General features: G+C 36.5%; 1 protein-coding gene across 1 annotated transcript; it reads right to left on the reverse strand.

Annotated features, from left to right (window-relative positions):
* Positions 1-183: 183 nt before the first annotated feature.
* On the reverse strand, positions 184-23,443 carry LOC137813694 (uncharacterized). Its single transcript, XM_068616073.1, has 9 exons — positions 23,011-23,443; positions 22,662-22,777; positions 12,670-12,723; positions 12,557-12,581; positions 12,222-12,344; positions 11,566-11,732; positions 1,252-1,321; positions 739-837; positions 184-481 (listed from the first exon to the last, which is right to left on the reverse strand). Exons 1-9 carry the CDS (start codon positions 23,200-23,202, stop codon positions 401-403), a joined length of 927 nt encoding a protein of 308 aa, XP_068472174.1. The 5' UTR covers positions 23,203-23,443; the 3' UTR covers positions 184-400.
* Between the last annotated feature and the right edge of the window lie 1,501 nt (positions 23,444-24,944).

Raw genomic sequence — 24,944 nt, forward strand, 5'->3', positions numbered from 1 at the left:
TATTTCATTAACTGAAATTAATTTAATGCATAAATATCTTATTAAAAAATTTGTCATCCTAACATTTTCAAAACGAATGTTACCAATACATATGTTAGTTTTAATTTATTACGAAATTTCCTTTTTTCTTTCGTACATAGTAAATCGGAAATATAATTACGGAAATTCATTTAAAGAAAAACGTTATTGACAAATGTGAATTTTTATTTACATGAAATATCTACTTTACATTCTCATGTTTGTTCATCTGTTTATACATTTTCTTCTTTTCCTTTTTTTCCCCTCCCTTTACCCCAACAAAAAGAAAAATGAGTCCAATTCTACGAGATTGGACCAAAGTCGGAAAGAGTATTGAAGTGGTTTTGGAATGCAAAATCTTCAATGAAGAGGATGATTTCTTTCAAATGCCAGCAGGGATGAGATCATTATCGATCTCGGTTCTCTGATCTTCTTCAAATTCCATCCAATGTAAAATAGGACCCTGAACATCAAATATTTGAAGTGTATGCACCAGTATTTAATGAATAGAAAAACATTTTCTCATTTAAAACACAAAATGGGTTTAATATTTCTTAGCTAGTGTTTTTTCAGACCCTTATTATTATTATTATTATTATTATTATTATTATTCCATTGCACCACAGTGAAAGAGAGGCATGACATTGGTCAGATGTTCATAGTAAAATTAGTAACTCATCTATCAAAAAAGTTAGAATATGCAAATTGACAGCTTACTACCTTTCCCTGTCGTAGTACTTTGGGAGGCATTTTTGTCATGTCAACAACCGTGGATGGGTCGGCCACTCTTACGCCACCATCAACAACAAAATCAAGACCCTGAACAACCGAAACAGAGGTATTACGAGAAAATATAACCACCCTAGGTGTTAAAAGCTTCTCTTCCACCTTCTCTTTTTTCCTTCTCTACTTTCTGGGAGAAAGATATAATATATTAAAGGCTATAAAAACCTATAGTAGCGAATATGCGAACCTGTGAAACCTCTAGGTTTGTGGAGCCAAGCATACCAAAATTGTCAAAAAGTAAATAGACAGCAAAACATGTATGCAGTCAGATACTAATAAGGTTCCCCAGAGAAAGAGGACTATGCAAATATAATGTATTTCTATCAAGCACATATGCCAATAATATTTCCCTTTTTCTTTAGAGCAGGGGTCAAAATAATTATTTCCATGGTTATTTATCCTGACAAAATTCAGTAACCCTTAATAAGTTAATAGAAAGAGTGATACCTCTGGTCCATATGTATCAGCTATTATAACTGGGTCAATCATCCATTCATCTTCCTTCTGGAACTTGATGCTAAAAGAAAGATTAAAAATGTCAAAGTACTGTTAAGCTACAATAATTCTATTAATTCATTGCTGATAAAAAAAAAAACTGTTAAGCTACAATTACAAATTATTATTCTCCATATATTAACACAACTACGGGGGGGAGGTATTGGTGGAGGTGAGGCTGTAGTTAGTAGGAGTGCTCTAAAGGTTATGGTTAAAAGATGTTGTTTATATATGCACATGCACTTATTTTGGATGAACGTATACAAAGTAAACTTTTTATGATCTTTGATTTTGGTTAAAATTATGTTTGACGTGGCAATTTGTATTTGGAAAGCTTTATCTCAAGCAAGTTTCAGTAAAATTTAAAAATTCAGTTCAACACTAATGTTACATGACCATTACTTTTACTATAATCATGTTTAACCAAAAAATCACATAAAAACATTTTTTCGGTATGGGCATGCTGAATTCCAAACCAAAAATAAACTAGCACTCAACATCACGTGTGTACGAAACTAGATATTTATGGGTGATATGATACTAGATGACACAATAGACTCAACAAACCTTGCTCGGGTAGGCTCGAATACTATTTTAGAAAGTAAACTTTAAATTTAACTCAATCTCGCAAAAACGAAACGACTTGTAAAGTGATATCTACACCCACTTATATACTATTGTTTTGTTACATCTCAAGTCAATGTAGAATCTCCAACATCTAATTTGACTCCCTAGGAGCTGTGATATAGGGAGATAATAGAGCTCCTACTTGCTAGAGGCTAAAAGATTAGAGATGTGGCCACATTTCGATAAACTTGATGAATAAGAAAAAATAAAATAAGTTTTTCCATAAGCTAATTTGTAAAAACTCTTTCACGTAACTTTTTAAATTTTTGCTTTTATTTTATACATAAGTTAATTTTAGTTTTATAAAGGAAACTCATTTCATTTTGTTTCTTATTTTGTTTTTCCTATAAAATGTTTTCGGACAAGTTTGTCTAAGCAAATCCTATAATATTCATTATTATTTTGATCATATCTTAGAATTATTTTGCTCATCCTTTAGGATTAATTTCCCTATTTCCTCATCATCTCTTAAGATTGGTTACCATATTTCCTTATGTCGTGATTTATTTTGATTTTACTTAATGTCATGATTATGATTGGTTTACATATATTATAGAGCCTCAGGTTTCATGAACATATCATTAGATTATTAAACATTCCAACATACAATTAAATATATTCAAAGTATCTAGTTTTGCAAGCCCTCCCTTAATACCCAAAATCCCATAACTTCAACATCTTATTACTCTTGACCCATTACTACTACGCTTCCAAACTTCCCAAAAATTGGAGTTTTACCTTATTTTTATGATTCTGCTTTCAAATTAGTCATCTTTACTGTGGTGTTATCTTTAAGGTATCATTTCTCTTCTGGACAAAACCATACTTGGTCACCGTCCATCAAATTTACAACCACTGACCGTCATGATGATATCTCAGGCACGCCCAAACACAGTCTCCCTCCATTTTCTATATACTTTAGGTAGTTTTCCAGCTGTCGTTGTCCTTTTGGCAGTTAGAAAAGTATCCAGGTCGTGTTCTTTTTAGTCATCTGTAACGAACCAAGAAAAAACACCCAGAGATAAACCAAGAACACAAATTCTACTGAATAATCTCTGTATTATTGCTTCTGCACTTTACACCCAAAATATCGACAAAGGAAACGATTATTCCTTTTACACCAGACTTTTCCTGTCTACCAAACTGAATTCAAAAAAACGTCACACCTTCACTAAACCGGTTGGTCTTTATTTAAAGACCACTAACCGCATTAACCGCACTAACCGCTACTTTACAAATCATTAACTGCTACCTTACAAACCACTAACCGCTACTAACCACTACTAACCGCTACTTTACAAATCATTAACCGCTACCTTACAAATCAAATAACTAACTCATGACTATTCTAATTCTAACTAACTCCTCCTCTATGTGTATCCTAACAATACACTATCAAAAAACAACCTTGTCCTCAAGGTTGGAACAGTGGAACCTTGATTTCGTGGCTCATCTTCATCACCATGATCTTTATCTACGCTTCCTGAAAGTATTGTGATGTTGTCTATCATAGGGGGGGAACCCATTGGCTACTGCAAGCAAATTCAGGTCTGCAGGCTTAGGTGTTGGTAGGGATGAGAGAGGATTTTGTATAAAAGTATCTGAACCCAGTAAGTTGAAATTCCAAGATTGTGATGTCATTGATGTTCTTACCTTCATTATCAAATCTTGATCCAACAATGATTTCTTATGCATATTATGTAAATCTGAATTTGGGAAAAAAATATGCTTGGTGGCATCTCCACCTTCAACTTTCTTACTGGTTAGCTCTATAATTGGACTATCAAGAAAAAAAATCATTACAGCACATAGTCTTCATTCTCTTTATTGATGCATCCCCTTCTGCCCTCATCATTTCTGTTTCTCTTGCAAATCTCACTTCATTTTTGGTTTTTTCTTCGCTGCAGAGGGTGTGATTCTTCATTGTTGAACCTTCTTCCACATCTCGGGTCTTCTTCTCTTCATCATTAACAGATTTCTCTCTTCCCTCCGACATCCTGTCACTCTTATTGTTGTTCCGCAGCAATTATTTAATTCCTTTCAAGTCCAAAAGGCTTTCCTTCAATGTTATGTCTGCTCTAACAGATTTCTCTCCTCCCTCCGACATCCTACCCCCTTTCTTGATGTCCCGCTGTTGATTTTGGCTTAATCCCAAGTCCCACATCGGTGGGTTCATTATTTGGGAAGGAGGTTTGAGGATTATAAATTAAACTCTCCTCCTTCACTGTAATATATCCCAATTTGTAATATTTTCTCCCATAATAGTAAAAGTGAGCTGTTTTTGCTGTGCTCGGAGATTAGGCTAAATTGGCCGAACTCCGTTAACAATTTTCGGGTGTGTTTTTTCCTCTTTATCTCTTTTATTATTTCGCTTTATTTATTCAATATTATTTGTCGGGTAGCTCTGTTAGGGTTTTGTTTTAGTGGGAAAATTACCCGTTTTTCCCAACAAGTGGTATCAAGAGCCGAAGGTTCGCCTTGGGTTGTTTAAATTATTTGTAATATTGAATATTATATTTTGAGTTTGTAATGGCAAATCAAGAAGAAGCATTGGTGGCAAGAGGTCGTCAACAAAGCCATACAAAGGGGAGAAGAGGGAGGTCTAAGTCTAAAGGTCGAGCCGTTGCCAAAGATGAGTGTGCTTTCTGTCATGAGAAAGGACACTGGAAGAAAGATTGTCCAAAACTGCAGAAGAAAGGGAAGGCTCCACAAGATGCAAATGTTGCAGAATGCAAAAGTGATGTGGAATCAGATATCTCTTTAATTGTCTCGCTTTCAGCATCATCGTATCCAGATGAGTGGATATTGGATTCAGGTTGTACCTATCATATGTGTCCCATTCGAGATTGGTTCTTTGAATTTCAAGAACTTGATGGCGGGGTTGTTTACATGGGTAATGATAATCCATGTAAGACAGCTGGGATAGGTTCAATCAAGCTGCGAAATCATGATGGATCCACTAGAATTTTGCGGGATGTACGGTACGTGCCAAAGTTGAAGAAGAATCTCATCTCATTGGGGGCTTTAGAATCTAAAGGCCTAGTTGTGACGATGCGAGATGGAATTCTTAAAGCAACTTCAGGAGCACTGGTGATGTTGAAAGGCGTGAGGAAGAACAATTTGTATTACTACCAAGGTAGTACAGTGGTGGGGACAGTAGCGGCAGCAACTTCTAGCACTAAGAAGGATGTCGAGGCAACAAAGTTGTGGCATATGAGGTTGGGACATGCTGGAGAGAAATTCTTGCAAATTCTTACCAAGCAAGGACTGTTGAAAGGTACGAAGGCTTGCAAACTTGAATTTTGTGAGCATTGTGTTCTGGGAAAACAACGAAGAGTGAAGTTTGGCACTGCAATTCACAATACCAAGGCTATTCTGGATTATGCGCATTCAGATGTGTGGGGACCTGCCAAGACTCCGTCAATCGGAGGTAGGCATTATTTTGTCACTTTTGTGGATGATTTTTCCAGGAGAGTTTGGGTGTTTACTATGAAGAACAAAAATGATGTGCTTGAAATTTTCCTTAAGTGGAAAGCTCAAGTTGAAAACCAGACAGGAAGGAAGATTAAGGTTCTCCGAACAGACAATGGAGGAGAATACAAGAGTGATCCGTTCTTGAAGGTATGCCAAGATTGTGACATAGTTCGACACTTCACTGTTAGAAAAACACCACAGCAGAATGGGGTGTCGGAGCGTATGAACAAGACACTTGTGGAGAAAGTTCGTTGTATGTTGTCTAATGCTGAGTTAGGCAGAGAGTTTTGGGTTGAGGCTGTGACATACGCTCAACATCTCGTCAATCGTTTGCCATCATCTGCTATAGATGGCAAAACCCCGTTAGAGGTATGATCTGGAAAACCTGCAACTGATTATGATTCTTTGCATGTTTTTGGTTCTATTGCATATTATCATGTGATTGAATCAAAGTTGGATCCACGGGCAAAGAAGGCTCTTTTCATGGGCTTTAGTCCTGGAGTGAAGGGATACCGTTTGTGGTGTCTAGAGGCAAAGAAGACGATTATCAGCAGGGATGTTACCTTTGATGAATCTGCCATGTTAAAGAAGGTAAATCTAGAAGGAGCTGATAGTACTCCGCAACAGGTGGAGTGTGCCCGGAAGCAGGTGGAGTTTGAGCAGACAGTGGTGATCCCAACACGAAATACCACAAGTGGCTCTCCTATGGCAGAAGAAGAGTCAGATGAGGAAGAGGTTCCTACCCAAGAATCTCAACAACAATCAGCGCCAATTGCAGTTAGAAGACAAAGACGAGATATTTAGAAGCCTGCTCGTTTCATGGATATGGTTGCCTATGCACTTCCAGTTGTTGATGACATTCCATCCACTTACCCAGAAGCCATTCTGAGTTCAGAGAGTGGTACTTGCGCAGGTGCGATGGAAGAGGAGATGCAGTCTTTGAAGAAGAACAAGACGTGGAAGCTGGCACAATTACCAAAATGTAAGAAGGCAATTGGGTGCAAATGGGTATTTAAAAAGAAAGAAGGATTTCCTAATAAAGAAGATGTTCACTACAAGGCAAGGTTGATTGCTAAAGGCTTTGCTCAGAGGGAGGGAATTGATTATAATGAGGTATTTTCTCCAGTTGTTAAACATTCCTCCATTCGAATTTTGTTGGCCTTGGTAGCACAGTTGAATTTGGAGCTTGCTCAACTTGATGTAAAGACCGCGTTCCTACACGGTGATTTGAAGGAGGAAATCTATATGACTCAACCAGAAGGATACAAGGTTGATGGTAAAGAAGAATGGGTTTGTAAACTTAGCAAATCGTTGTACGGACTGAAACAATCTCCGAGACAGTGGTACAAACGATTTGATAAGTTCATGAAGGATCAGAAGTACAAGAGAAGCAAATATGATCACTGTGTGTATTTGCGCAAACTTGAAGATGATTCCTACATTTACTTACTCTTATATGTTGATGATATGCTGATTGCAGCAAAGAGCCAAGTTGAGATTGACAGGTTAAAGGCTCAGTTGAGTAAAGAGTTCGAGATGAAGGATTTGGGGGAAGCCAAGAAGATTCTCGGCATGGAGATAAACAGGGACAGGGAGAGGGGAAAACTTTGGCTGTCACAGAAGCAGTATTTGCAGAAGGTACTACAACGTTTTGGTATACACGAAGATACAAAACCTGTAAGTACCCCACTTGCTTCTCATTTGAAATTAAGTAACCGTTTATCTCCAACGACTGATGAAGAACGAGAATACATGGCGAAAGTCCCATATGCAAATGCAGTTGGAAGCTTGATGTATGCAATGATGTGTACGAGACCAGATATGAGTGCTGTTAGCAGGTACATGCATGATCCGGGCAAGGGTCATTGGCAAGCTGTGAGATGGATTCTACGGTACCTCCAAAATACCTTAGATGTTGGATTGACATTTGAGCAAGATGAATCACTTGGTCAATGCATAGTTGGATATTGTGATTCTAATTATGCAGGTGATTTGGATAAGCGACGGTCTACAACTAGCTATTTGTTCACTTTAGCAAAAGCGCCAGTTAGTTGGAAGTCTACCTTACAGTTTAAGGTGGCTTAGTCTACGACAGAAGCAGAGTATATGGCGATTACAGAGGCTGTGAAGGAAGCAATTTGGCTTCATGGGTTGCTTAAAGACTTGGGAGTTGGTCAGAAACAACTTGAGTTATATTCTGACAGTCAGAGTGCTATTCATTTAGCAAAGAATCAAGTCTTTCATGCACGGACGAAGCACATTGATGTTCGTTATCACTTTGTGCGTGAGATTCTCGAAGAAGAGGAGATTGTTCTGCAGAAGATTCACACTACGGAGAATCCTGCAGATATGCTCACCAAGGTGGTTACAAGGACCAAGTTTGAACACTGTTTAGACTTGGTTAATATCTTGCACATTTGAAGTTGGCGCCCGGAAGCACAAATTTGAAGCACTGCAAAGTTTGTTTTTGTTATGTTTTGAGAAGATTTGTTTTAGGTGGGACTTGAAATTAAGCCAAGGTGGAGATTTGTTGATTTTGGCTTAATCCCAAGTCCCACATCGGTGGGTTCATTGTTTGGGAAGGAGGTTTGAGGGTTATAAATTAAACTCTCCTCCTTCACTGTAATATATCCCAATTTGTAATATCTTCTCCCATAATAATAAAAGTGAGCTGTTTTTGCTGTGCTCGGAGATTAGGCTAAATTAGCTGAACTCCGTTAACAATTTTCGGATGTGTTTTTTCCTCTTTATCTCTTTTATTATTTCGCTTTATTTATTCAATATTATTTGTCGGGTAGCTCTGTTAGGGTTTTGTTTTAGTGGGAAAATTACCCGTTTTTCCCATCACCCGCAACATTTCTTTTATGTCCAACATGCTTTCCTTCAACCCGCTAATGTCTGTCTTTAGGTTGTTAATGTCTGTCTTCATCTCCATCATTAACCTCCCCTGTTCACTGATTACTTTCTCTAAAGTCACGGTTCTCTGTTCCATCCTCACTTTTTTTTTTATCCGGCAGGTCGGAGCAATTTGTTACGAACCAAGAAAAACACACCCAAAGATAAACCAAGAACACAAATTCTACTGAATAATCTCTGTATTATTGCTTCTGCACTTTACACCCAAAATATCCATAAAGGAAACGATTATTCCTTTTACACAGGACTTTCCCGGTCTACCAAACTGAATTCAAAAAAACGTCACACCTTCACTAAACCGGTTGGTCATTATTTAAAGACCACTAACCGCTAATTTACAAATCATTAACTGCTACCTTACAAATCAAATAACTAACTCATGACTATTCTAATTCTAACTAACTCCTCCTCTATGTGTATCCTAACATCATCTCCTTCAATGGTTCTAGTCTCAATCTCCAATTTCAGGCACCATTTTCCCTACTTTATTTTAGTGATTTCATCAGCATTTCTTGTAACTTTTTTTATTGCACACACAACCTGGATCACCATCCCAAGACCTGCAAAACACGGTTAGTGTAACTGTTTTAGTTAGACAATTATAACTAACTTGTCTTGTAACTGAGCTCTATATATATAGTTTTTCAATATCCAATTTGCATCTTTGATCTTTTACATAATAAATCACTGTATCATGCTATCCAGAGCATATTGCTCTTTTGTCATTTTCCGCCTCAAATCTTGATGGTGGTGATGTTTCTTCTTTGATTCCAGTTGCTGCTCTGACTTCTTCAATTGTTGTGGCTGCTCCAGCCACGTTTTCCCATCAAGTAACTGGATTAAATTCCACAGGACAGTCCACTCCCTCTTCTTCAGTGGAGTCTTTTGTTTCAAATTCAAGAGCTTTTTCCTGTGACAGTATTGAACCTTCAGCTGAGTCTTCTAGTCAAAATAATTCCTCTAGTTCTGATCTTAGGCCTGCCAATATTGATCCTATGATCACCAGATCAAAAATGGGATTGTTCAACAAAGAATTCAACATACTCTTCTTGCCAATGCCGGGCGCTAAATTTTAAAACAAGCTCTTAAGGACTCCAAATGGTTTGCTTCTAATATTGTGTCTAATTCCAAGCAGTCTAAACATGGTTCAAATACGTTACAATACCCTTCTTTCTACAGGTCTATTATTGGTGCACTTCAGTATAAATTGAGTTCTGTTGTCAAAAATGTATGCTGGTTTATGGCTTCTCCTCTAGAATCTAACTGGGTTGCAGTTAAAAGAATATTGAGATATCTCAAACCAGCCTTACATTGTGGTTTTATTGTTTTTCGTGCCATTCCTCATCAACCAACAGATGGCAGAGCTTTCTGTGATGTAGATTGAACTGCAAATCTTGATGAATACTTCAGGAGCTTCCATTTATTTGGGGACTAATTTAGTTTCATGGTGGTAAAAAAACAAAAAGTGGTTTCAACATCTAGCACCCAAACTGGATACATAAGTTTAGCTGCCACCATAGATGACATTTTATGGGTACAGACTCTTCTCAAGGAACTCTCAGTTCCTCATTATACTCCAATGGTTGTGACAATCTAAGTGCTATTAGTCTGGCTCATAATCGTGTTCTTCATGCTACAACCAAGCACATGGAGCTTGATGTTTTCTTTGTTCAAGAAAAGGTTAATAACAAACAGCTTGTTGGTCAACATCTCCAGGTCAAGACCAGTGGGTAGATCTTCTCATCAAGCCTTTGCCTACTACTAGATTTTCCTTTCTTAGGAACCAACATGATGTATGTCAGGTTAGACAATGTTATTGGTTGGTTATGTTGTTACAACTGTCTATTTCTGTTTTGGTTTAGTGAACTGTTTGAGGCAGTTACTATAGTTTGTTTTCTATGTGGCTACAGCTTTCTATAAACAGAGAGTTCCAATATCCTTTTTGTATCTTTGATCTTTAGATAATAAAATCAGTGTATCAGTGTTTTCTATCACTGATCAACAAATTGCCCTTAGTTCATCACTTTTTGGGTTTATGACTCCTTTTTCAAGTTTTTCACTATTGTTTGGTATAATTTTCTCTCTCCCTTGTTGACTCATTAACTCCTTTACTCAGATCTATGCTCCTCAGTTTGATTTTTGCATTTTAGGATTCCTAGCAAGCCCCGTGGTTGTCTAGAGATATCAGCTTGGCTCTCCAACTTTCCTTTAGGAATCATATTGCCCTTTTGACTTTCCCAAAGATATCATATTGGCCCCACAGCTTTCCTAGGGAACTTAGCCCTGTGGCTTTTCCAATCATATTTGTTATGTGGCTTTTCCCAGTGAATCACCCAGGTCTCATAATTGCAGAACCGCAAATTATATTGTTTGATTTTTTTTCTCTAAAAGGGTATATGTATAACGAGCTTGAAACTTAAGTTAGCTTAAGCTTGAGGGAGGATATAGGAATATGTGAAATTCCATTATTATCTTAACCATATCTAAGAATATCTTAGACAATTTTTAAGGATTAGTGCCCAATTTTTTCACTATTTCTTAGGATTGGTTACCACGTTTCCTTATGATTTATTTCCCTTTTAGATAAGATTAAGATAGACACAGTTAAAGGTTTCAAAGCGTAATACGTTACAATACTAAACAAAATATTATTCAGAGTCTCTACTCTATCAATTTCGTCAATCAATAGATAAAGTCTAAACTAAAGGGGTCCTTTGCCTCTTAACACCATCTGAACTTATATACCTTCTATTCAAGGGAAAAAAAAAACAGATAAATACAGCATTGGAATTTTCCAGCCATCAATGACTTACAATCTAGAACCTGAAATTCACTTTATCCTTTTATTCTATATGCTCATATTCACACAGCCTCATATAATCTGGACTGAAGTAACAGATTTCCCCGTTATGTCCCTTTATTCTCAGAGATTTAGCATTGGGTTGGATGTGCACTTCTATTATATTTATCATGTATAGCATTATCAATTTTGATTACTTTATCTTTTGATGTAGTGTCGTGATTTATTTGCATTTAAATGTTATTTGGTCATGATTTGTTATATTAACCATTTAAGTTATTCTTAAGTATCCATATCAGTTAAATGATGTGAAATGTTGCCATATCAAAGTGATGATTTTTGGGTGACTGCCTCTGTCCACATTTTACCTCATGACAACTCTAGTTATTAGAAAACAATCTTTCTTTCCCAAGTCAAATAGGTAAAACGGATCAAAAATGTAAACAAACCTTGTACATATTAATGGTGCATCCATCTCCTTCAGTATTGCTTGACAAATGGCATCATCAGGCATACGTACACCCACATTTTTTCTTGATGCATATTTGGCAGAAGAAGTCCCAAACCTTATGCATTGCTTAGGTAATTCTTTGCTTGCAATTAGGATGAATGTGTACTGCCACTCAATTACAATTAATCAATAATTGTCTAAAACTATACTGCATACACACTACTGTGTAAGAATGAATGAGTAACAAAAAAAATATCTGGAAGTAATCATCATAGGCCTTTCTTTAAATACATACCCGCAACAATTTAAGACAAATGAACTGATATAGACATCCTTTCACCTAATAACTACAATTATAAAACTCCTTATTCCTTAAGATTTTCAGCAAACAAATCTGAAGTTTGTGCTAAATTTTATGGTTTTGTTCTTTATATGATATTGACAAACACACCATTTTTATCAAGATCATTCAAGTTGGCAAAAAACACCAGGAAATAAATAAGAACCTACTTGATTATATAAAGTAGAACAGTACTGCAGGGTCACAACAGAAAAAGGCATGCTACCCCAATTAATTTTTCCCCTCCAAAAATTATTGAATTATTCACAAATTCATTAAATATTTTTTTCATTTGAAGCACAAAGCCTACTTACAGGACCAGGTAAGTGATGTTTAACAGCTTTGAATAAATTTGCATGGCCTTGACCATCACCACGTGGAAATCCAGCTGTGTACTTGTCTATGTCCCGAAATGAATGACACAAGATGCTAAGAGGCTGCAAGTACAGAGTTATTATAATCATTAATAATTGCAAGTAATATTACCTGGATTAGATATACATAGAGAAAATTGATAATTTGGTCAAACACAATCCAATCTAAACAAGTCTAAGGTGATTGCAAACATGTGGCATGCACCATAATGTGAAAAGTAGGAAGCCAATTGAAAGAACATATACAATTGACCAAGACAAGCTGTACTACTCACCTTTGAAGCTTCTATATTCTTGATTCTGCAACAAAACACTACATCATATGTTAATGACATGGAAAATGGAGTATCTAGGAATAGAATGTTAAGATTTGCAAAACGCTACCTACCTACGAAGACGTTCAATGGCTGAATGGCTTCTGAGGTCACATACTATTGCATATCTACATAAACCAAGAAAATCAGATGCTGGTTAATTATGGATCTCCATCAATTTATTTACAAGAAGATTAGAATAAAACGAATGTTAATGGATAATAAGATTGTTATATACCATACGACAATATCATAGTTGACATGTGGACACATTTTCTTCCGCCACAATGATTAAGAATATGAAACACTAATTAGTATAGATAAGAGCATTCATATCAGATCAAGATATTAAAACAATATATAAAGTACAAGAGGAATGAATAATTTTCCAAACAAGGGTGTAAGTCCAACCACAATAGAGGTGTAACACCTTCAAATGAAACTCACATCACAACTATTATTCATTTAGTAGTCAATAGCATGGTAGTACTAGTAAGTATTGTACGATTCACGATACGATACGGTTCTGGATGCCCGCGATGCGAATCGTAAAAATAATCGTTTTTACTCCAGTGTAGTAGTCGTATAGTGTAAATCATATCACAAATTGCGAAACGATTCCGTATCGTGGCTTGAGTTTTCTTTTTGGTTTAGGTGTGAACCGGACCGCGTCACTTGGATTGCTTTTATAAAAACCCTAATTTTAATTTATTTAGCTGAAAACCTGCACCATTTGTGAATGTAGTTCTCTACGACCATCTTCTCTCCAACAGAAACTAAGATTGAACTTAAGGTGGACGACCGAAAGGTGCGAACGACGACGAAGGCAGCGACGGCGAAGTGAACGCAAGTCAGTGGCTTCGCAAGCGACAATAGCCGGAGGCACGGTAGTGGTAGTCGTCAGAGGCACTGCAGTGTCGGAGGCGACGGAGTTGTGAGAAGCACAAACTACTCTTTCTTTTTGTGGAGGAAGAGCAAACAAGGGAGATATTTTTGCTGCTGTCTTCATTTATAAAGCTGAGTAAATAAAAAAGAGAGGCACATATTACTTGGAAGTATTGTGAAAGTCTTCCTACAAATAGACTACAAGTAAAATGTAAATTTTGCTCTCATACTGGTTGGGGTGGAATAGCAAGAGTGGAAAGTAATAGATGAAATATATTTCTGAGATATCTTACAAATGTGATTACAGTCTCTATTTATAGACTGTTTTACAACCTAATTAAAGAAAGAAATAATAGGCAATGAAAGCCAGAAATAATGAGTGTTTAAAGCTGTACAAATCAAATAAAATCAAATCACTAACAAATCTGTCCTAATAAATATAAAATGGAATATGCACTTAATTATAACATAATTCTCCTGATTATGCAACACTCCCCCTCAAGTTGGTGAATGTATATCTATCATTCTCAACTTGCAAGTAAGATCTTCGAATTGTTTTATGGGAAGTCCCTTAGTAAACATATCTGCCAATTGGAGTCTTGAAGGGATGTACCCAGTGGCTATAAGACCATCATCCAACTTCTCTTTAATAAAGTGTCGGTCTATCTCTACGTGCTTTGTTCGATCATGTTGAACCGAATTGTGTGCAATACTGATAGCGGACTTATTATCAATGCCAAACCCATAGGAGCTTCATATTTTATTTTTAGGTCATCAAGTATGATCTTCATCCATAAGAGTTCACACACCCCTTGAGCCATGGCTCTAAATTCTGCCTCTGCACTTGATCTTGCAACTACATTTTGCTTCTTGCTCCTCCATGTCACCAGATTTCCACCCAAGAACATGCAGTAGCCTGTGGTGGATCTCCTATCAACAATCGATCCTGCATAGTCAGCATCAATATATACTTTCATGGATAAGTTTTCCCCCTTTTTGAATAGCAATCCTTTTCCTGGAGAGGCTTTTAAGTACTGAATAATTTTATCTACTGCCTGCAAGTGTCTTTCTCTTGGATCATGCATAAATTGACTAACCACACTAACTGCATAGGCTATATCTGGTCTAGTGTGTGAAAGATAAATGAGTTTTCCCACAAGTCTTTGATATTGTGTCTTCTCCACTTTTGGGTTTTCCTCATCATTCCCAATCCTATGATTTTGCTCTATTGGCACTCCAATGGGCTTACAACCCAACTTACCAATCTCTTTGAGAAGATCAAGGATGTATTTCCTTTGAGAAATAAAGATGCCCTGTCTCGAGTAAGCAACCTCTATCCCAAGGAAGTACTTTAGCTTCCCAAGATCCTTCATTTCAAATTGAGCAGCTAGTCTCTCCCTCAAATTTTGTTTTTCAATCTCATCATCACCTGTAATAATCATATCATCTACATAAACCAAAAGTAGAGTGAGTTTACCATTCTGAGAATGTTTTATAAACAGAGTATGGTCACCTTGGCTTTGTCGGTACCCCAAAGATACCATAGCTTGAGTAAACCTTCCAAACCAAGCACGAGGTGATTGTTTAAGACCATATAGGGCCTTCTTAAGTCTGCACGCCTTATTCCCTTCATTAACAATACCATAACCAGGTGGAATCTCCATGTATACTTCTTCCTCCAAGCTTCCATGCAAGAAGGCATTTTTAACATCAAATTGATGCATTGCCCAACCAAAGTGTGCTGCCAGGGAGAGAATAATCCTGACAGTATTCATTTTTGCCACTGGAGCAAAAGTCTCCTCATAATCGATCCCATAGGTTTGAGTGTACCCTTTTGCAACCAACCTTGCTTTATACCGATCCAGTGTGCCATCAGACTTATACTTAACTGTGTATATCCACCTACAACCCACTGCTTTCTTATCTTTTGGTCTCTCTACAATCTCCCAAGTCTCATTCCTTTCTAACGCGCTCATTTCTTCATTCATGGCTCGAATCCAGTTCTCATCTTTTAAGGCTTCTTGTACCGATGTAGGGATTTTGATAGAATCAATAGCTGAAAGAAAACTCTGGTGCTGCATAGAAAGTTTTTCTGTAGACACAAATTGGGATATAGGATATTTGGCACAAGATCTTTTTTCTTTTCTCAAGGCAATAGGTAAATCATTTAGCTTAGGTTCAAAAGCAGTATTTAAGGTGTCCTCAAGAGTCTCACTGGTATGAGTTCTTACCTCCGGTTCAGACAATTGAAGTTGCTGTTCGACCAGGACGGGTTCTTGTTGCCTTCGCTGATATTGTTTTCCAAAATATTTGTCTTCATTATTCTTCTTTGGTAATGATGTTAGTGCAGGGTCTTTGTCATCCTCCCTAAGAACGAAATCCTGCAACAAAGGAAAAGGTGGCAACTCAAGGTCCTCGGCTTCTTGAATACTCTCCCCCTGAAGCTGAGGACTAGCAAAGAAAGACTCTGTTTCATGGAAGGTGACATCTTTGGAAATATAAACTTTACGATTTTGAGGATGATAACATTTGTACCCCTTTTTGTTGGGGGCATAACCGATGAAGACACATTTGATGGCACGAGGATCTAACTTACCCCGATAAGGACTATGAACATGGACAAAAGCAGGACAACCAAAGACACGATTCTGAAGACTATTCAACATGGGAATAGAAGGATAAAATGTGGTCATAACCTGAATAGGAGTAACACCCTCTAGAACCCGAGAGGATAATCTATTAATCAAATAAGTGGCAGTCAGGACTGCTTCCCCCAGTAAGATCTAGGAACAGATGTTTGGAAAAGTAAAGCTCGAGTAACCTCAAGGAGATGACGATTTTTCCTTTCAGCAACCCCATTTTGTTGAGGAGTGTCCACACAGGTTAATTCATGAACAACTCCATTTTCCTCAAGGAACTTGGAAAGGTTTTGGTTCACATATTCTCTTCCATTATCAGAACGCAATCTCTTAATTGGACTTTCAAATTGTGTTTGAATCATTCTGTAAAACTTTACAAACAAGTGAAAAACTTCAGACTTATCTTTCATGAGGAATATCCAAGTAACCCGAGTACAATCATCAATAAATGAAACAAACCATTTTGCACCCGAGATATTAGGAATAGGTGAAGGTCCCCATACATCTGAATGAATAAGATCAAAAGGTTTAGAACTTTTATTACCATTGGGAGGAAAAGTTGTCCGATGGTGTTTAGCAAACTGACAAACATCACAATGAAATGACTCAGCAGACACTTTTGTAAATAAAACAGGAAATAAGGACTTTAGGGTACTAAATGGAGGATGACCAAGACGTCTGTGTTGAAGCCATATCTGAGAGGATGACCAAGATTCACGACCTTGCTGAAGATTAGAAGTGTGTGCCTGTAGTCTAGCACCCTTTTTACTTTCTTCATGCTGTAAATAATATAACCCGCCCTGCTCTTTAGCAATTCCAATAGTCTTCCCCGTGGCAAGATCCTGAAAAACACAATGGGAAGGGAAAAATACCACTGCACAATTTAAATCTTGGGTAATCTTTTGAATAGACAAGAGGTTATTGGATAGTTTGGGAACATGAAGCACATTTTTTAAAGGAAATGAAGGTTGAAGGTGAATGTTACCACGACCATTAATGGGGGTAGTGGAACCATTAGCAACAGTAATATATGGCTTAACGGATAAAGTAGTGTAGGATGAAAAAGAAGAGGAATGAGGTGTCATATGATCAGTAGCACCAGAGTCTATAATCCAGATATTTTCAGTACTAGAAGCATTAAAGGATAAAAAACTAGAACTCTTACCACTCATAGTAAAGGAACAATAGCTAGATGGCTTACTAAGGGAGTCCATGAGAGTTCAAAACCAACTGAATTTTTCAGATTGGCAAAATTTGATCCTGTTTACACACAAAAAAAATCCGTCGGAAAAAATTTCCAGTGGCGGTTTCCGGCGGTCGGTGGCAGTTTCCGGCGAGCAGTGGCAGTTCCAGCGAGCGGTGCAGTTCCGGCGAGCGACGGCAGTGGTGGTCGGTGGTGGTGGTTGGCGGTGGTCAATGGCGGTGGCAGTAACGGTCAATGGTGCAAGGTGGTGGTGGTGGTCAATGGAGAAAGGATAAGGAAAATAGAAAGTTGCAGCAATGAAGGTTGTCCAAAAAAAAATAATTGCAGCAATGAAGGCTGTCAAGGAAAATGATTACAGCAATGAAGGCTGTCAAGGAAAATGATTACAGCAATGAAGGCTGTCAAGGAAAATGATTACAACAATGAAGGCTAAAAAAAAAATTGCGGAAGCAGAGTCTCCTAGATCAGGAGCTCTGATACCAAGTGGAAAGTAATAGATGAAATATTTTTTTTAATATCTTACAAATGTGATTACAGTCTCTATTTATAGACTGTTTTACAACCTAATTAAAGAAAGAAATAATAGGCAATGAAAGCCAGAAATAATGAGTGTTTAAAGCTGTACAAATCAAATAAAATCAAATCACTAACAAATCTGTCCTAATAAATATAAAATGGAATCTGCACTTAATTATAACATAATTCTCCTGATTATGCAACAGCAAGGATGAAGGATCATCTTGCAGGAACAAAGTAAGATGTCATTCCCTATTGTAGTGTTCCAGATGAGGTGAAGACAATCTTTTTGAAGCTGCTGGAAGATAAAGGAAAAAAGAAAAAGGTGATGAACTTGGATTGTGGAGAGTATCTCCACCAAATGACAATCAATGTATCTTGTAAGAACAGAGAATATGTAATTCAGGAAATTTGCAATTGCATTTACGGTAATGCATTGCCATTTAATCTTGTGAGGAGCCCTCTTTTCATCCAAATGCTAAAGGCGGTTGAGGAGTATGGGAAAGGTTTAAATCCTTCTTCTTATCATGAGGTAAGGGTATCTATCTGAAAAAAGTAGTGGATAAGGTACAAAAATCTCTAGAAAAGTATAGGAGTGATTGGGAGAAATGGGATGCACATTGATGTGTGATGGTTGGATAGATGGAAAAAGAAGACCACTCACTAATTTTCTTGTTAAAGAGTCCAAGTGGTACTGTTTTTTTTAAATCCATTGAGACTATTGATGTGATAAAAGATGGGAAAAAATGTATGAGTTGTTGGACAACATAGTGGATGAAATTGGAGAGGAGCATGTTGTCCAAGTAGTTACAAAATGTGTTTCTAACCTTGTGGCAGCTGGAAGAATGTTAATGGAAAAGAGAACCAAATTATTTTGGTTTCCTTGTGCACCTCATTGTCTTGATCTAATTCTTGAGGATATTGAAAGGCTTCGTTATTTTGTAATACCATTGGCAATGCAAAGAAAATCACCACACTTACATATATAGGCACACATGGGTTCTTAATTTGTATAGAAAGCACTATAATGGAAGGGAATTAGCAAGACCAGCTGTCACACGTTTTGCTACTTCTTATTTTACGTTAAATTGTATTAAGCAACAAAAAAATGCTCTCAGATCACAATGTTTGCTTTAGAGGAATGGGCTACTAGTCCACATGATACTAAAAATGAGGCCAGACAAGTGTTGAATCTAGTATTAAGTGATGGCAGATTTTGGAGATCAATCACATATTGTTTTAAAAGTGTGAATTCACTTGTAAAAGTGTTGAGGCTTGTAGATGGTGATGTAAAACCAGTCACGCCATATATTAATGAAGCAATTGATAGAGCTAAAGAAAAAATTGCTGAAATTTTCCAAAAGCAAGAAACAAGGTATAAAAAAGTTTGGAAATTATTGACACTAGGTGGAATTTACAACTACACGGGCCTCTCCATGCAGTAGTCTATTATCTCAATCCTAGGTAAGCAAATTAAAAACAAATAAATTTGAATTAGTTATAGTTTGTTGAACTTTCAAGTTCTAAGTTCTAAAAATGTTAAATAAAAATAATTACCTAGGATTGAGATAATAGGCTACATCCTTGCTATTCCACCCCAACAAGTATGAGAGTAAAATTTACATTTTACTTGTAGTCTATTTGTAGGAAGACTTTCACAATACTTCTGAGTAATATCTAACTCTCTTTTGTATTTACTCATCTTTATAAATGAAGACAGCAGCAAAAAAATCTCCCCTGTTTGCTCTTCCTCCACAAAAAAAAAGTGTACTTGGTGCCTCCGCCAACTCTGGCACCTCCGACGACTACAGTGCCTCTAACGACTACCACTATAGTGCCTCCGACTATCGTCGCTCGCGAAGCCACTGCCTCGCACCTCACTTCGTTGCCTTCGACGCTGCTACCTTCGTCGTTGCTGCCTTCATTGTCGTTCGCACCTTTTGATCGTCCACCTCAAGTTCAATATTCGTTGTTGTTGGAGAGAAGATGGACATAGAGAACTATATTCGTAAATGGTGCAGGTTCGCGGGTAAAGAAATTAAAATTGGAATTTTTATGAAAGCAATTCAAATTCAAATTAGGGTTTTTATAAAAGAAATCCAAGTGATCCAATCCAATTCACACCTAAACCTAAAAGATAACCCCAGTCATGATAAGGAACCGTTTCACGATTCATACAATTTGTGATACAATTCACACGATACACGATACGGGGTAAAAACGATTATTCTTAGGATTTGTATCGCGGACATCTGGAACAGTATTGTATCGTACTATTTGTATCGTGAATCGTACAATACTTACTACCATGTCTTGAACAACATCACTAGATTTTTCTTTCCTTTATTTGAACATCCTACTACTACTTTGAGTGGTATCCACCCCTTCACTTTGTTCATAATCAAACTCTTCAATGCTATTCAACCTTACCTATTGATGCTTCCTTAGCCTTTGGTACAACTTCCGTCACTATAGTTTTAACTTCATCTGACATTGAGGCAAAAGGTTCAAAATCATATCTAATACTAGCAAGATGATGCTTGAATTTAAAAATTCCTCCATTGGATGTCTATGAGGAATAATTACATTTAACCGTTTTTCATTGCCCAAAACATTTACTCCATGTTTCCACCCAACACGTGTCCTATTTCCGACAATCTTTTTATTTCTAGGTCAAGGAAGTGAGGATGCAAATATATTTCCATTAGAAGAATTTGAACCAGTCTCACTTTCGAAAAATGTAAAAAAAATCTAAACTAAACATGAAATGGAAAAAGAAACAAATTAAGAACAAAACAGATCCAACATAAAGAAAAAAAAAACTATGATAGGAAATAAAAAAGAGAACAAAGTGGCGGTGGCAAAACACATTTGAGAAAGAAACTCTCATGCTCAAATATTGGGAGAGAGGCAACATAGAGAAGATGGACAGTGCTTAAGAAGATGCAACGTGGCAACAAATGGAAACACGACTTAAGGAAGATACGACATTACTAAAGAAGATGGGACGCAATGACTGCTAGAGACGTAATGTAGTGAAGACATGATATGTTGGAGAAGACACGACACAAAGCGGTGGCAATTGGAGACAAAAACACAATTTAATCGTGAGCACGAGAGATACGTTGTTTCTGTTTGGATAAGCTACAACCCAACCCTATCATCCTCTACGATATGGGTTTTCAAAATGCTATGTTTCTGATAATGGCTTTAACGTCTCATGATGTTGGGTGCAAAAGGAACAACCAAATTTCTCTTCTTATGCTTCAAGTTAGTTTTTCAAGAGCAAAATGGGGCTTCACATGCCAAGCTCCTCTTTTGTAATGATCAACAAGGAATAGGAGAAATTGGCTCACCATTTGGCCAATGTATTTTCTTATTATACCAAAGGTATGAGGGTGTAGGTGGGTCAGATTTGTTGGGAGAAAGGTGACCTTGTATGTACACCCAAGAAATGCCTATTTGTAGCTAAATTAGCTTTTGCACTCTTTGCCAAAATTTGTTAAGTTAGATTAGGCAAAAGATGGATAGGTTGCTTTTAACAAAAGTGGTAAGTTTGTTGCTAATTATCCTAGGCTTTGGTGTTAATCACCTAGAATTTCGTATAATCTAAATTAACCCCACATAGTGTAAATTTTACATAGTCTAGACTGATGTAGTGTAGTATCACACAGTATAGTTTAATTCAGCTGTGATTGGTTTTCTAACCACGTCTATAGAGTCCAAATTTCCACATAGTAAATTTGCATATTTTACCCTAATCAATGTTGTTGATTGGTAGGGAAATGGTGTTGCAATTTTTTGCTAGCCATCATAGGCAATTTGTGAAGGGAGGCGGTGACACCTTAGATATCATTGGTGTTGGGAAATCCCACATCACCTGCCTCAATTCTAAGGATATGGCTAATATATTTGTTGAACAATTTCACTTAAGGCTAATTGGTTTTAAGATTAAATCTGACATAGTATCAGAGCCTATAATCCATCTTGTAAACAACCTATTCTAGTAGACCTCCCTAGTTTGGTAGGCATTTGTGGAGTGGGTTTGTCAGGAAATCTTATATCGTCTACATCCATTCTTAGGAGGTGGCTTATATATTTGTTGAGTAACTTCACTTAATACCAATTGGTTTTAAGATGAAATCTGACAATTGATGTGCTTTTATGGTGGAATTTTGGCTTCCCTCCATATTCCTCCATTAGCTAGAGATGGCACTAATTAATGTGACACTAAAAATCATTCAAAGTAAGTTAAGAAGTCTCGCACATCTTAGTGACACCGTATTAGAAGAGTACATTTTTATTAGGGTTAGTTAATCACTTCGTTAATTTGTTATGGGTGGTGGGGATATGAGGTTGGTTTGGTGGTGAAAGTGAAAAGGGAAGGAGGCATAGGTCTTGGGTTTGAGTCCCTGCAAACAAAAACTAATATCTTAACAATTACATTTGCCGATCCAAAAAAACATGTCTCGCGTAATTTCGTTTGAGTTCACACAGCAGCCAATGATTTCATCCTCATATATTCACACAGTAAGAACCATAAAAATGTGATGTTTCTTCACTTTTTTCTCCACCTTAAATTCATTAGGCTATGCAAATGTTATTGCAGTTTATATTAAACAAAGTGTTGAGAGGTAGAAAACAGGCTCAATAAGATACCAAAACAACAAAAAGCATAAAACGCAGATCAAATGTAATAGTACAGCGAATAAGATGCATGTCATATGAACTAAAACGGACTGAATAAGCAGTTGAGTTCCTTAAACAAAAAAAAAACGGAAACAATTTGGAAATTACGCCAGGAGGATTGAGAAGCACTTACAGGGTATCAGTGGGGATGACTCCAACAGCACCTTGCTTCAAGAGATTGACAATCGGTTCTAATTTCCAAGAATCAGAGGCAGATGGGTCTACTTCAATGCATACCAATCCATCCTCCTGTTCATTAACCATTAACATTTGAGTTATTTATATCCAATATCAAGATTTTGCACTCTCAATTAATTAGAAATCACAATTGTAATGATATTTGAAGATAATTATTGCAAAAATCAATGTGTCATCCCATCACAAAGTAGACGACATGACAATGTGAAATATCGTTACAAATGCACGGACTATTATTTTCTCTTTAAGAGTAAGCATCAAAGTTAATGGAGGAGTAAACAAACCTTGGTGAAGCGAGAACCGGTGGTGTATTTGAGACGCTTGGGGCTACGCTTAACAACCATGGACACTACTGAACTTCTTCTTCTGGGTGGCCAAAACGACAAATGGGTAGCCGGAAACGACAAGCGAGAGCCGAAGAATGAATCGGCGTCGAAACGCCATAGCTTATCTCCACAAACACAAAGCGTTTGCATTTTTGCGTCAACACTGTAATCCGCTACAGAGAAAAAGGTGAAGAATTTGGAAGAAATGGAACTTGGGCATGCTCTGCTTCTCCAACCGGGAAATTTGTTGTGTGCCTTTCAAGCCCTTGGGTGTGGCAGCAAACATTAACAATGCTAAAAAGCTTATGGTTTGTTGAACCTGTGTGAATCATCACGTCATTCTTTCATTCACGCCGTTTAAGAGTTTATCTCACATCATACGTGGCAACGCATTGTATTTGTATTCTTAAGCGGTAAATATATTCTGTACCGTGTAATACACGGGATCTTTCCCGGGATTTTAATGAAATGAAAATATATTTATTAATTGGTAGAAATAAAATAAAATTTTCACTTATTAAAAATATTAAATTTAATTTATTTATTTATTACAAACTATAAAATATAATAAAAAATTATCATTTAAGTGGTTGAGTATAATATTTAAAAAATTTATATTAATAATATAGATAACACAATTTCAAAGATATTATGCATTTAGAATAAATATAACATATTAAATAATATCATATTTTATATAATATTAATTCTGTTTTGAGGAAATAGGAAAATTACAAAAGGGGGTATTATTTTAACAATAATTAAACTAAATCACTTTATTTAAATATTTTTTTTTAGTTTATTTTAACAATTAATTAGACAACATTGTTTGTGTACGATGAAATATAACAATTTTAATTCAAAACATTAGTTAAAAACACTTAATGAAAGATAATTTTCAAATATGCATGTTTATTATCCTTTTTTATTAGTACAGAAGATAATATCTAAAGAAGAGAACAAAAATTATAGTGTAATTTATACTAGTTTATTTGTTTGTAGCAACATATTGCATCTAATCTTCAATTAATAGAGCAAAGTTTTACTAGGTAGATATGTAAAATATATAGTACTTTTTTTCCTCATAACCACTCCTAGATAATCTATTGAGTATTATTGAGACAAGTTAGTTTTAGTTTAACTGAGTATTCTTTCTAATTGCATCTACTCATGACTAACTCATTAAAGAATATTATTTTTTAAGTTACTCATGATTCGGTCAAGTATTCTTTACCAAGTTACTCTTGGCTAAATTGTGTATTCTTTTAGATCACAACCATTCTTGGCTAACCCTGTCAAGGAGTATTCTTTCTCGAACTACTCTTGACTATTCTCTTGAGTATTCTTTACCAAGTCACGCCTAGCTTAATGAGTATTATTTGTCAAAAAATCGCTCCTAACTAAAGAATGGAGGTTAAGTGTTTACATGATCATCAAATCTTAGATTTTATCTACTAACGAGTGTTTGCATCTTACGAAGAGTGCAAGATTAAACTTTCTTTCCTAGTTCAAATTTTCAGGTAAGATTTATAAGGAAGGATTTGCGTCTTTCGACTAGGGTAAGCATTTTCTCCTAAGTAGTTGTATGAACACTTTCAATGCTCTTCTTAAAACTTCTTTAGATCTAAAGATTTGGTAGAATCTTTGCTCTCAGCATATGGATCTTTCTCTAGAGCGTTGTAGAGGTATAAGAAATTTTAAAAGCATTTTTGCATAATGCAACATTTACTCTCATGTTCTTCTTCTTGAAGAAGGGTTTTGTACTGGACAGAGCGTTTAGGGCTTAGTGTCAGTGGTCAGGCTCGGTCCACGGTAGAGGTAGGTCAGCTTGGTTGTTAGGCCAACAAAGTGGGTCATGAACTTGGCCCAGTTTTATTAGTAAGCCCGTTGTG

This window comes from Phaseolus vulgaris, chromosome 1 (assembly GCF_000499845.2).
Source record: "Phaseolus vulgaris cultivar G19833 chromosome 1, P. vulgaris v2.0, whole genome shotgun sequence".
Taxonomy (NCBI): domain Eukaryota; kingdom Viridiplantae; phylum Streptophyta; class Magnoliopsida; order Fabales; family Fabaceae; genus Phaseolus; species Phaseolus vulgaris.

Excerpts from the sequence above, each read along its gene's own strand:
- LOC137813694 (XM_068616073.1), bottom strand. The coding sequence starts at position 23,202 with ATGCAAACGCTTTGTGTTTGTGGAGATAAGCTATGGCGTTTCGACGCC. Across the intron at positions 12,724-22,661 it reads GTCATCCCCACTGATACCCT|ATATGCAATAGTATGTGACC; the intron begins GTAAGTGCTTCT and ends TGGTTTATGTAG. Across the intron at positions 12,582-12,669 it reads GCCATTGAACGTCTTCGTAG|AATCAAGAATATAGAAGCTT; the intron begins GTAGGTAGCGTT and ends GTTTTGTTGCAG.